This window comes from Musa acuminata, chromosome BXJ1-7, assembly GCF_036884655.1.
Source record: "Musa acuminata AAA Group cultivar baxijiao chromosome BXJ1-7, Cavendish_Baxijiao_AAA, whole genome shotgun sequence".
Lineage (NCBI taxonomy): Eukaryota > Viridiplantae > Streptophyta > Magnoliopsida > Zingiberales > Musaceae > Musa > Musa acuminata.
In genome coordinates, this window is record NC_088333.1 from 42,020,745 (window position 1) to 42,034,571 (window position 13,827).

Genomic DNA, 13,827 nt, shown 5'->3' on the forward strand with positions numbered 1-13,827 from the left:
TATAATCATGCTCTATAGCTAATACATCTCAATCATATGCTACTCTCTCGAATGTTATCATGACCATCAAATGATCCATTGTTTCGACGTAACTATGCTCAATATTAATGTTCATCCACAAGTATAATAATCCTAAAATTATACCTAAAAAATTCATTCAAATATGTTTCAAAAATATAAAATAACTTATAAACTCTTTGTGTGTATAATTTTAATAATATCGATAGGATCGATATCTCGCTAGAGTAAGTCTCATGATTTAGTTTTACAAGATTTGATGTTTCGGAGATACACATGGGATTGAGCCTCGGTTGATATCGAACCATTATTAATATAATTATACATCAAATTTTAATTTAAAATTAGTATTTATTATATTATATATCTAACAATATACACCACTTACTTGCCGTGTACACGAACCCGAAAACCAAATTTTGTTGGAAGGAAATTTTCTTACGACATTCTCAATACCAATTCGATACATATCCCAACAAAGTTCGTCAATCCAACACCTCATCTTTGCCTTCTTCCATTGCATACAAACGCACACCTCATCCATTCGTGGGTAAATATTTCCGCAAATTATTACAAGATTTTGGGATCGAATCCCGTCTTATAAAAGGAAACCTGCATGTCTACTACATGTTAGGGCAGCGACTATTGTCGTGGATCTTGTATTTCGAACGAACCATCAAACATCGAAGAGCACTTTCTCATTGGTTGATAGCGATCGAAGTATTGAAGTCTTTTGTGGGCCCCAACGGATCGGCCAGTTGGAGTTGGTGTTGAATTGTTTGACAGCCGGATCGAGACAGGACTTGCCTGACGGTACGTTTTGGTAGTACGCGCGCAGAGGCTCCCGCGACATTACGTGTGCGTCTGCTACGAAGGCGACTGATCCAACGGCCGCTTCTAATTTCGCCTCGGTTGCCGCCCTTGCGGTGCGATTCGCGCACCCGCTACGGAACGGATCGCGGAGCCTTTGGCATTCGCGAGGGTTCCTCGCAGCCTGTCGAGGGGCTCTTGGTTTCCGCCCGGTGATACCCTCCTCGCTCTCGATTTATAGCGGCCGCTGATGGTTTCCATTGATTTCTCCGCTCCCCCCGTTTCATCCTCTCGTTGGCAAAATATTCTCCTTTCCTATCTTTTCCGTAAAATTTCTTCTGTTGCTGTTCGTCGTCCGGTGGATTCGTAGTCGGGAGAGAAGGATTGACTTGGGTTCCGATATCTTTCCTTTTTTTCTGCTCTTAAGATCACTAGAGAGCACAATAATTGGATTTCTTTGCGGAGATTGTGGCAGAGTTGGCAACTCGATGGAAGAGAGACGGTGGCGGAGTCTGGGGTCGGCGGTGGCGGTTGGGCTCTGTTGCCTGTCTGCGGCAGCGGCGGTGGTTTCGGCGGAGCAAAGCCTTCGAGTTGAGGCTTCGAAAGACAAGACGAGCGTAAATGAAGTGGATATTGAATCGAACTATTTTTTAAAGGTCTCAAATTTTTTGTGGCAGGCCGATGGATCTTCTTACCATCCTGTTTGGCCGGTAATAAATTCTCTCTCTTTCTGCATCTTATGATAGGTTTTTGTTAGATTGTAGAAAATGGTTAGAAACTTGCTATTAACGTGGTTTTGCTTTTTGGTTGTTGTTTCGATACGATAGCCCCTGGAATTTGGGTGGCAAATCGTGGTGGGCACGATGATTGGGTTCTTTGGAGCAGCGTTTGGTAGTGTGGGGGGCGTTGGTGGTGGTGGCATTTTCGTTCCCATGCTTTCCCTGATCGTGGGGTTTGATCCCAAATCCTCCACAGCGATGTCAAAATGTAAGAACATTTCCTTTGAGCTTCAATTTTCCTTTTTTGTATCTTTTGTTTTGATTGTTTTTGCTTAGGGTTCATGACATTGTTTCCTTCATCCTTTTTTGTCCCCGACGAAGGGTTTTTGCCATGGAATTAAACAGGTCAGTTACATCGCAAGTATAATGAATTTGGGAATGTTCACAGAATATACTAGTAATATTGCTGAGGAGCAACCAATTATCTTCAGTTAGTTCGAAAAATTAAGTTCACATTGCATTCTTGTTGTTTTGTGTAGCATATTTTATGATGCTGTTGATGCTAAATTTTGTAGTATAACGGCTGGTTTTATGGTTGATTCATTTTCTTTTGAATGCATCTTCTCATGGGTACTGAAATCTTCATGTTCCTTGGGCAGGCATGATTATGGGCGCAGCAGGGTCCACCGTTTACTTCAACCTTAAGCTGAGGCATCCAATTTTAGATGTGCCTCTTATTGACTATGACCTGGCCGTGCTTATTCAACCCATGCTTATGCTTGGAATCAGTATTGGTGTTATTTTTAATGTGATATTCCCTGACTGGATGGTCACAATCCTCTTGATTGTCCTGTTCTTGGGTAATCTCTTACCTGATGTGTTTGGTCACTGTTGTTTTGTTAAAGGGCAAAGAGCATTTCTGATATAATTTGGTGGAATATCTTAGGGACATCAACCAAGGCTTTCATGAAAGGCGTTGACACTTGGAAAAAAGAGACAGTGCTTAAGAAGGTAGCAGCAATATCCCTATATTTAGTTTCTATTGAGATACGTATGCACGCAAGTAATTCTGATCTATCAGACTACTCGTTTTCTAATTTCAGGATGCTTATAAACGCTTAGTAACTAATGGTAAGGATGGGGAAAATTGTCAGTACAATTATCTTTAGTGCTCAAAGATGGGTCCTCTCAACTTTGCCATTTATATTAGGTGGAGGGAGTGAAGAAGTCGAATATAGATCTCTTCCTCTGGGTCCCAGCGATATTGATCGAAAGGGTGTCGAAATGACAGCAGAATCTGAGGTCGTATAGCAGTACAATTTTTAATTTCTTATCTCTAACTTGCTAACACCAATATGCTGGACTCCATGTCTGTAAATGCAGGTCCCAGTTCTTCAAAATGTTAGCTGGAAGGAGCTTGGTCTCCTTGTCTTTGTGTGGGTATTATTCCTTGTACTACAAGTTACAAAGGTGAGACTTGTGGCAATATCTACTGTTTAATGATTTCAAAGCTAGTTGATACAAGTTGGTTGATTTTATTTTCGCAGAATCACACGGCTACGTGTTCGACATGGTATTGGATTTTGAACTTCCTGCAAGTATGATGATTTGTTTTGTTCTTTAAGCATTTTAATGTGTTTCCGGAGTTTTAAAGTAATAATGAGGCCTTTTATGTACAGATTCCTGTCTCAGTTGCAGTGACTCTGCATGAAGCAATTAGTTTATACAAAGGAGAGAGAGTAATTGCATCCAGGGGTGATGAAGGGACAAATTGGAGAGTCAGTCAATTATTTGTCTTTTGTTTGTCTGGTATAATTGCCGGTATAGTAGGTGGGCTTCTTGGTCTAGGAGGAGGCTTTATTTTGGGTCCATTGTTTTTGGAACTTGGCATACCTCCTCAGGTGACTTATATCACTCTTTCCTGTTCAAGAAATGGTTATTAATACCTGAGATTTGCTTGATGTGTCACTGATACAAAGGAAACATGAAGTTGCAATTTATGCCATTCTTGATGTTCTCTAACGAGATAGATCATGCAAAATGTGTTATTTTTCTCTTAGTTACATTTGAGTAAATCTTTTTTTTCACATTTTTGGTGTGTTTTTCAGAATCTGTTGTCAAAGAATACCTTGGCATGTAAGTAGGTGTTCCTTATTTGATGTTACATAACTAGCTCATCGCATCTATTATACTCTTGGAGATAGTCATGGTAAACTGGTGAAACTGTGGTTTCTGATACTGGTCTGAAAACAACTATGGATGATAATCAGTGTTAATTCCTTGTTATATTTTCCAGATGTTATTGGGCTGTATGGATTGGTACACTGCCCTGTATACCTGTACTAGTATGGAGATTATCGAAGTAGGTTTTGGACCAAGATCTAAATCCTTGGGTTGAACTGCAATAACCAATGTGCAAATCTTATCAAGAACCAGACAGTTAAATACATAGAAAAATGTAAACCATGGGGATAGGAAACCAAAGGTGTGGTTTTTTTTTTTTTACGATGATGATATAGTACCAGTCTAAAAATTTAGGGTCTAAATTTAAGATAGCTGGCCTACTTCCTGCTTTTTGTCATATGACATTCATCAACAAGAAAAATACATCTTTTGAAATGTAATGCAATTGGATGAAATCTCTAACTCAAGGAAAACAAATTTTGGAAATTTCTTAAGAAAAAGAGAGAGACTGGGAATTGTCATTCATTATGCTTAGGGACGAGGCTATGGTAATTCTTCAAGATGCATGACTACTTCCAATCAATAAAATGCGTCCAAGAGAGGAGGTAATCAAGAAGTGGCATGCTGCAACCAAAGTTGTCTGTTATAAGATGGCACATATGTTCAGAGCTTCCAAGACAACAAATTGGAGTATGCACATTAATATAAGTCATGTATAGATGGTGGCGTTGGTAATATAACAAGTTAATTGTGTTCAAGGTGAATAGACAAGTGAAAATCAAAGCAAAAAGTGAAGTCATGGTTGATGGTTATATTGAATGCAGTCCACTATATTAGCCATTTTTAGTTATTTAAGAATTTATGTCTTGCCTGAATGGTTCCCATCTGAAATAGAAAAGTAAATTTCCAGCTGGTGATCAGAAACTTCACTGCCAACAGTCATTTATCAACTATAGAAGGCCAAATAGAAATGTCAAAGTTGGGAAAGGAAGTGAAAATTAGATACTGGGATTATAAGATAATGATTGTATAAGGATTACAACATTATATCTTTTTTTTCTTATACTTTTTTTTTTCTTCTTCAGAGATATTGACGTCGAAATAATCTTGTGATGCATGCATTGAAAACAAACCATGATTAATGATCGAATGATGGTTTCTGGTTCACAAGTTGTAGGAAGATCTATTGTATAGCATGAGAAGGACATGATGATAGAACCATTTAATAATTTCTAAGAAGTCAAGCTGGGAGGATGAGCTGGATAAGACTTAAGGATGTTGTTGAGGATGATTGAAAGTGGCAGCATGTTGTTTTATGTAGACATTCTGATACTGCATGCATCTATTTCTGTCTATATAATCAGTTTTGTTTTTGAATTTCTCAACTGAGTCTAACCCTGAAAGCCTTATGCAGGTTTCAAGTGCAACTGCAACTTTCGCCATGACATTCTCATCATCATTGTCTGTTGTAGAGTACTACCTTTTAAACCGTTTTCCAGTCCCATATGGTACCACAACTTACCATTGTGCTTTACCAATGAAAATAAAAATAAAAAAATCAAAGCTTCATGCTTAATGAATTGTTGAATCCAATAATCAGTTTAGAGGAAACATTTTTGATCCAAGATGATCTTCTGATCTTGTTTTACAATTGTGAAATCTGTAAACATGTCGTCTGACTAATTGCTTTTGTTCTGGCAGCTGTCTACTTCATCTTTGTGGCTGCCGTTGCTGCCTTTGTCGGGCAACATGTAGTAAGGAGGTTGGTCATATTAATCGGGAGGGCATCTCTCATCATCTTCATATTGGCTTCAATGATCTTTATCAGTGCCATCTCGTTAGGTAAACCAATGATTCTTTTGCCAATGCTACCTTGTTCGGTAAACTTGATATCTTTTGTTTTTACCAACAAGTATCTTGAAAATGAGTGTGCATGCAAGTTATTATTTCATTTAGCTATTACTCATCTAACAGTGGTTTTAGTGTCTGTTATCTGCCGGCATCTTCTCATGCGTTAATGCACCCTAAAATTTTCATTGCAGGTGGAGTTGGCATCGTCAACATGATCAAGAAAATTGAGGATAATGACTATATGGGTTTCGAGAACCTTTGCAGATACCAAGCATAGCAACAAAAACATTGCAGCATATGTGTAACTTTGTCTTCCTCAAAGTTTTTGCTTTTTAGATCTCTAATTGGTGGAATGGACCCTCGGGCATAGCAAATTTGAACTCGAGGATCTCGAATTTTTATTTCTTTTCGTCTTACTGATGCAAGAAATAGTTCCTGGCAACTGTTCTTGGATTTGTTGATCTAATCTTGTACACTTTTTTTGCAAGAAATGACATTGAAATTTTCAAGTTTGAGTTATGAAAACAAAAGCAATTATTTGATAAACGATGAGCCCATTCTTTTGCGAGGCTAATGATTTCATCGGCTATTCATGTGATGGATCTGTCATGAAGAAAAGTCAAACAGGTGCATTGACAAAACTCTTTGTCAACAACTTTTCTTGGATTATTATCTTGCAACTGTAGAACTCTTTGGATAACAAATGACAGGCAACGTTGATTGATTTGACGTACACTATAGATTCCAGACTTGTTCCAACTCCTGCGATACAGCGTTCTACCATCACGACAAGTCAAACCTGCGTTGGCTTACTTCCAGACGGTGGAAGATGGCGTCCGTTCAAGAAAAGTCATAGGCCGAGAATAAGCGAAGCTATCATCTTTTTCTTTTAATCTTACTGTTTCCATTCGAATAGATTACATCGTACGGTCACGATGATCCAAACCCTCACCCCCTATCAAGGCCTCACAAGAGGGAAGTAATGACGCGAGGGAATCTTCCCGGAGCTGGTTGCACAAGGTGTTCGACGAAACGAACGACATATTATACAAGCCCAGTTGCAACACGTCAACGAAGAAGCTTCCAAGTATATAATAGGAGAGAAGTTAATGAACACAGTGTAGAGCAAGCTGTGACGCCATAACCCCACGCTGACTTCCAGTGCGGATACGGCCATAAGATAATCGAACCCATCGAGTTATTGGACAGCACCTCCGTTCGAGCTTCAAGCTTGCCGCATTCAGCGGTTGGATCCATGTGAGCCGAAACGTCGACGTGGAAGGGACTCCACCATCGATGTGGGTGAAGAAAGATGAAAGCTCATCTCCGTGACGAGACGAGGAAGCTGCGGTCTGCAGGATGGTGTGTATAAGTGGCCGGATTCTCCTCCTCCCCGCCCCCCCCCACACACACAATGGTAAAAGCCAGCTTGAACTGTATCCTTTACTGTGTCACTCATGGCCAAGCTAGCCATGGACAGTGGATTCTTTGGGTCCCTCGTTATCCATCCAGTTCATGGCGAACAGATGCAGAGCATCTCTCCAGTTGAAAGGAGTGCGTGAGGGAAGAGATGATAATTAATGACGAAAGGAAATCGAAGAGGAGATGAATAGGAGAGGGGGGCGGTTGTGTATCTCCTCTGCCGGATCTCACCTCGTTTTGCCAATAACTAAAGGGCTACCTCAAATAATATATTTGCATCAGGATGTGCACTGCAACAAGGCTGAGGAGGAGTCGCTCTCGCCTCTTTGAATAGTTTAGTTGGAGTTACTTGCCTCCACATCTCTCTCTCTCTCTCTTCTCTCTCTCTCTCAGAGTCATGGAGAGCAACTCGTAGGCAACGTCTCGCGCAAACGACAAGGCCTTCGAGTATTTTAATACGATGGGTGGAGGTGAACGATGAGTATTAGAACTGCACCCGTCTGTCCCCATTGGCAACCCCACCAATAGCAACCACCACCTTCTCGCTCCATCTCCCTTCTTCTTCCTCCATCTTGTTTCCTGACAAAAAAGCTCTTTCGTTGCTGCTAAGAGCGTACGGAAATTACTGTTTGATGGAGTGAGTGGGTGCCTTGAATCGGCGGCGGAGGGAAGTCGTCACTGCGGGAAGCTTCTCTTCTGGTTGTGATGAACGGGAGCTGCAGCGACGAGCTCGAGAGGTGCGAGCCCGAGGAGGCCGGGATCGCGTCCGACGCCAACGATAGGAGCCTCCGGTCAGGTGGATCCGGCGATGACGCCAAACCTGTTCGCTCTTTGGCTCCTTCCTCCTCTTCAGCTCCCTCTCCGAAGAGAAGGTGGATCTTCTTGTCCTCCCATATCGTGCTCTCTCTCTCTCTCTGGATTTACTGTCTTTTAATTGGGTTCATGGATGAGCAGCCGGCGGGCGGTGGAAAAGCGGGTAGTGACGGTTCCGATCAGCGAAGCGAAGGGCACCGGCGAGGGGGCTCCGCCGGCTGATTCGTGGGCATGGCGGAAGTACGGACAGAAGCCCATCAAGGGCTCACCTTATCCCAGGTACGTGCGTGTGCTCTTCCTCGATTTAGCAGTAGAAGCACGATGGAGATCGAGATCAACGTGAAAGCCAACTGGTATGTTAAGCTATGGGTGTTCTTTATGGGACGTGCAGGGGTTACTACAGGTGTAGCAGCTCCAAGGGGTGCCCGGCGAGGAAGCAGGTGGAGCGGAGCAGAGTCGACCCGGATGCGATCGTGGTTACCTACTCCTTCGACCACAACCACCCATGGCCCCTCCCCAAGAACCACCACCACAAGCACGCAGCGGCGGCGATGCAGCAGACTGTCGAGGACCAGCCGCCACCGCAGAACCAGTCCAGTCCGCCAGAGTCCGCGGAGCGTGACGAGAAGTTCTCCGACCTGATCGCGGAGGAGGAACCGGCGCTCTTGGTCGACGCGCCCGGCGGCGGCTTCCAGTGGTTCGCTGACGTGTGCTCGACTTCCTCGACCTCCCCGTCCGCGGCCGGCTCCTGCGAGCTGCTCTACGGTTCGGTCTTCTTCGCCGGGGCCCAGGCCGCGGCCGCGCTGCCGGAGGAGCAGGAGGCCGGCGGCCGGGTGGTGGAAGAGGAGGACTCTTTGTTCGCGGGCCTGGGGGAGCTGCCCGAGTACTCGGTGGTGCTCCGCCGGGGCCTGGCGTCCGCCTCGTGGGTGGGGACCACCGGGTGAGTGAGCCCCACCCCACCACATCCCTTGGCAGCCAGGCCGGCCGTCGATCCGATCGAGGGGAGCCCCGTGCGCCGTACGATTGGCTAATCTTTCTCGGTAGTCGACGTCTCAAAACTGCCGTCTTCCCGATATTTTCTTCCTCCTCCCTTTCATCCATGGCTTCATCAATAATAGATCTCCGTGACATCGTTTTCACGTGTGGAAATTTCTCGCCAAGAAAAGGAGAGAAGCAATTCAAGATCGCTTCCTCCCCCCCTCCTCCTCGTGCTCATCGCCGGACTCCATCGTCGTCGCGCGTGTCGGCACGCCATCTCTGTGCGTGCGTGCGTGCGTCACCCGGCACACCAAACTCGCCGATTGGATGGACCACACCAGGCGACAAATGAGACATCAATCTCCAAGTAGGGGCCACGATTGCATGTGTTGGGTAGCCTTTTACCAGGGTGACGGTTTTGTTCTCACGTTGAACGGATGAGTTTCTATGATTGCTTTCGTTGCTTTCCATTCCGCCGACCGCAGCATATGTTCGGAGCGCATACCATCTGTTTGAATCAATGCCTCTTCCATATATAGTCGAGGAGGTGCAGGTTTGTCCGGCTTCCATTTATCTCTGACTCTCTGGTTCCCCTGTTCATTCATGATCTCGTCAAAGCATATCATCGACTCCAAATCTCACACAGGAAAGATGTTACCGAGGAGAGCCGGCAGAGCTGCACCTTTTAATTTTATGTGAACCAGGGAAACCATGTGGTATTAAACAATGGAACGTAGCTTAAAGCGGAAGATAAAAGGACACGACCATTCAAAAGCAAACAGCCGAAGCCGGACACGCAGGGAACGCAGAAGACATCGTGTGAGAGGGGTTAGATAAACATCACTGTCTCAATCATTTCATCTGTGTTTGTGAGGCTGTTGCTCGATTGGGACATGGAAAAGGATTTCGTTGGAAAAGATTGGATCTAGCGCATCATCGGTGGGCTGAAGCTAAGATGGTGTCACCATCTCGACTTGAATGGGTGGCTAGATGAGCATGATTATTAGTCTAATGGTAGCTCCAGCAGATCAATCGATTCACATGTGTGTGTGTGTGTGTGTGTGTGCGAAATTTGAATCGATTGATCTGCCCAGTAAACAGGACAAGTATTATTGGGCTTATGGCCCAATTAAGTTGTTAATGCTTGGGAAAAGATTGGAACAGGAACGCTACGTTTGGAACCTATCAACAATAGCCACGTGGCCGCCATTGGTTTCGGGTAGACGCGTCATCTACATATATGATGACCGGCATCGCTTTCGAGGATAACGAACCTTTTGTCTTCTCTTCTCGCTTGAAACCTCACTCCAATCTCCTCCTCCTCTCGTCTCCACCACTGCGACCGCCTCTGCCAGATCAAGAAGCAGCGGTAGCCGATCCCATCGCGCTTATTCTCCTGAAACGATGGCAGTCTCTCGTAAGCACTTCCCTTCATTTCTCTTGTGGAATTTTATTTTAGGAAGGCTTTCTGTGGAGATTACTCTGCTCTTAATCTCTCTTGCGATCGGAGCGATTTCATGGTTCTTTGACGTTTCTTTTCTTCTTTCCCTGGTAGTCGCCGGTAAACCCTTCTCCTTTTCATCTTCTAGTTGAAGATTGTATTTCTGATTCGTCATTAGTAATCTTTCCGAGCGTCTTCGCCTCTGTTGCTGGCTCTCTATCTCCCAAAGGCTACTAGCTGTGAACTCCATTTTGACTTTCTCTTCTAGGGCTGGATCCCGATCTCGATCAGGAGGCTCTGTCTAATTGATAGAAGATAAGAACAGCTTTCATCCTTATCCTGATACGATTCCATGTGCTAATTGATAAAAAGATAATATTTTTCTAACTATACGAGGAAATAATGTATTCAATCTAAAGTTATTTTAATAAAACTTCTTCACTTTTTTTTACTAAAGTTTCTGTAATAATTGTTCTTATATTTTATTATTTTTATCATGGTATCAGAGCCCTTGCCTAGAGCAAGCTTTCTTCGCTGTCGACTCATTTGTGCGCTAAATCTTTCCTCCTCGGCAAACGGCAACTATCTTCTCCACTGTCACTCTATACCAACTCAACTAGCATTCTTCTCTATTGTAGCATCTATTGTAGCATCGTTACAGTTTCCTCCTCTACTGCATCTCTATTGCTCTTGCCCTACTCACAAAGCCTCTAGCTCGTAAATCATTCTTTGCATCGATCCAAGATTTGTATCATTGATAGGATCACCATCTTGCGGGGCATGATAAAAGATAAAATTTTATTGATTATATGAGAAAATCTCTCTATTCTGTTGAGGGAAATCCTCTATTCTGTCGAGGAAAATCATCTCTCCTAATTTGTATAAATAGGAGAGGGACATGTTAATGTATTCAAGCTAAAATTATTTCAATAAAGCTTCTTCACTTCTTCTTCAATAAAGCTTCTACAACAATTGTTCTTATCTTCTATTATTTTCATCACTAATAGCGCACACCAGGATGGACTTCGATCATTCTACGTGAGTGTTTGTACAGTGGAACTATAGAAGGCGTATACATTAAGATCAATGTTCCTTCATTGCCCGCTCTTCTGACTTCCTCGCCTAAAAGGTAAAGTTCTCACTTGTTTAAATGCTTGAGATCCTTAATTTAGGTATACGTCCGTGGGAAGTTAGAGCAGTGGATTCAAATAAGAGGGTGAGAGAGATTCGTATGAATATGTTTATCTTTATAGGAGCTAGTGAAAGCTGATAAGATTTTTTTCAACTTTACAAGGAAATCTCGTTGCTCTATTGAGAAAAATCCTTCCTCATAACTTGTATAAACAGGGAGAACATATCAATGAAGAACATAGCTTCTATCTTCTAGCTTTTATCTCTTACCTTCTATCATGGTATTAGAGTTATTCTTGCATTAGCAATTCTGCTGTATATAGCTTTGTCGTTGGCTTCTTTTCAACTTTCGATATATCTGTTTAACCATATGCATATGTAATTACTAAGCTTTAGAAATAGCCACCAACGAATAATAGGACGCAAGCGCCCCCACCTTCTTCCTGCAAGGGTAGAGCCAAACCTTCTCCTTTATTGCTCGTCCCCTCTCCTCCCCATCACTACTATGCAAGGTAGAGATTAATGCGATGGAGGGAGCAAGTGGCATGATATACATAGTGCAAATCCAATCACTGTATTTCCAGCCCGATGGTCGAGTGTCACTTGAAACGACTAGAATGGCTGGCGTAGTTGTGGATGCCACAAGAACAGTACAAATCCCTAGGCTTTTGACTATTGCCTTTTTTGCCACTCTGATGCTTCTTTCCTCAACGTGGTATAACAGATCTGCGTTCCACGCTATCCCTCTTCTCTCTATCGGTCGACGAACTTCAACTATCTTCTTTTAAGTCAGTGGTGAACATTAATACCTCTATGCTACTATCAATTGGCAAATCGATTCTTCCTAAAAGATCTAGGAACCTTGAATTATTTTCTTAGAGTAGAAGCAACATATAAATATCAGGTCTCTTCCTATTACAAAGAAAGTACATTCATGATTTATTATAAAAAATAAACATGCAGGATGCAAATACGGTTAAAACTCCCATCTCTATTAATGAATCGCTCAAATTATCTGATGGAAGTCCTACTATGGAACCTACTCAATACCGATAAATAGTTGGCTCTTTACGGTACTTAGCTCTCACCCGTCTCGACATCTCATTTGCGGTCAATAAATTATCACAATTTATGCAATGGTCATCTACTACGCACTCGTCTGCAATCAAACGAATCTTGCGATATCTTAAAGGGACCCTCAATCATGGTCTCTTTCTCTGTAAACACTCTCCACTTCATTTCTATGCCTTTGTCGATGCTAATTGGGCAAAAAACTTTGATGATAGAACATCCACATCGAGGTATATTATTTTCGTTTGAGCTAATCCAATCAATTAGAGTTCTAAGAAGAAACGACAATCGTACGATCTACAATTAAAACTGAATACCGTGCTATTACCACCACTCATGCATAACTCAATTGGGTCACAAATCTGCTTAAGGAATTCGACATCAATTTCACTTTTATTTCTATAATATATTATAATAATTTCGAAGCTACCTATCTATGCTCCAATCCGGTATTTCACTCCCGCATAAAATATATTGCTATTGACTTTCACTTCATGCAAGATCAATTTTTCCGACATCAACTACGTGTTTCTCATATATATACGATCGATCAATTAGCAGACTCACCATGAAACCTCTCGCTCGTAAACTATTTTCATTGTATCGGTCCAAAATCGACATCCTTAGTAGGAATACCATCTTGCAGGAGCATGATAGTATATAAGATTTCTTCAATTATATGAAGAAATTTTACTGTCATGAGGGAATTTATAAATAAAGAGAACATATCAATGAGGAACATAACTTCTGTTTTCTAGCTTTTATCTCCTACCTTCTATCTATTAGACCCCCATATTTGAGGAGGCATCACAGGAAGCAAGCCCCTAGCCTCCTTAGGGCAGCTTGCTCCATAACTTCTCCGGAAGCATATGATTTGTTACGGTAATAATTAAAAAATTAATATTAGTGATACGAGAGGAGATAAAAAAAATTTAAAACCATTATAAATAAACATTTAAGTATTCTAAACTTAATCAAGTATATGACTTTTTTTACATATCTGAATGGTGATAAAAAAATCTATATAGTTAATTCCAAATAATTGATATTTACTATTTTATTATTATAGTATATCTTGAAATCTGGACAATTCGAATGTTATTAATATTACAAGTGAGGAACGGATAAAGCCCCTCTTTCTTATATGATAAAGAGTCATTTCATAATGTGTCTAAATCAAGAATTGAATATGAATGAAAAAATAAATAATGTGAAATGAAATTGACATATACTTAGAATATCTCCCGACGAGAATCAAACAATTCTTTTGCACAAAGAAACAAGATTGATCGTGTGGTAAAATCACTGTGAGTAACACATCTAAGTTTGTCTGATATTTTTTTTATAAATTTATATTTATTTTATTATTATTTTTGCTGGGAAAATCCC

General features: G+C 41.9%; 2 protein-coding genes across 2 annotated transcripts; both read left to right on the forward strand.

Moving 5' to 3' along the window:
• Positions 1 to 863: 863 nt before the first annotated feature.
• LOC103992760 (sulfite exporter TauE/SafE family protein 3-like) lies at positions 864 to 6,097 on the forward strand. Its single transcript, XM_009412600.3, has 12 exons — positions 864 to 1,538; positions 1,656 to 1,815; positions 2,207 to 2,407; positions 2,494 to 2,558; positions 2,651 to 2,678; positions 2,758 to 2,849; positions 2,931 to 3,017; positions 3,095 to 3,145; positions 3,227 to 3,448; positions 5,146 to 5,239; positions 5,433 to 5,573; positions 5,774 to 6,097. The coding sequence occupies exons 1-12, from the start codon at positions 1,317 to 1,319 to the stop codon at positions 5,857 to 5,859; spliced, it is 1,449 nt and encodes a 482-aa protein (XP_009410875.3). The 5' UTR covers positions 864 to 1,316; the 3' UTR covers positions 5,860 to 6,097.
• Positions 6,098 to 7,474: 1,377 nt separating this feature from the next.
• On the forward strand, positions 7,475 to 8,956 carry LOC135679504 (probable WRKY transcription factor 65). Its single transcript, XM_065193339.1, has 3 exons — positions 7,475 to 7,876; positions 7,959 to 8,096; positions 8,209 to 8,956. The coding sequence occupies exons 1-3, from the start codon at positions 7,710 to 7,712 to the stop codon at positions 8,759 to 8,761; spliced, it is 858 nt and encodes a 285-aa protein (XP_065049411.1). The 5' UTR covers positions 7,475 to 7,709; the 3' UTR covers positions 8,762 to 8,956.
• The last annotated feature ends 4,871 nt before the right edge of the window (positions 8,957 to 13,827 follow it).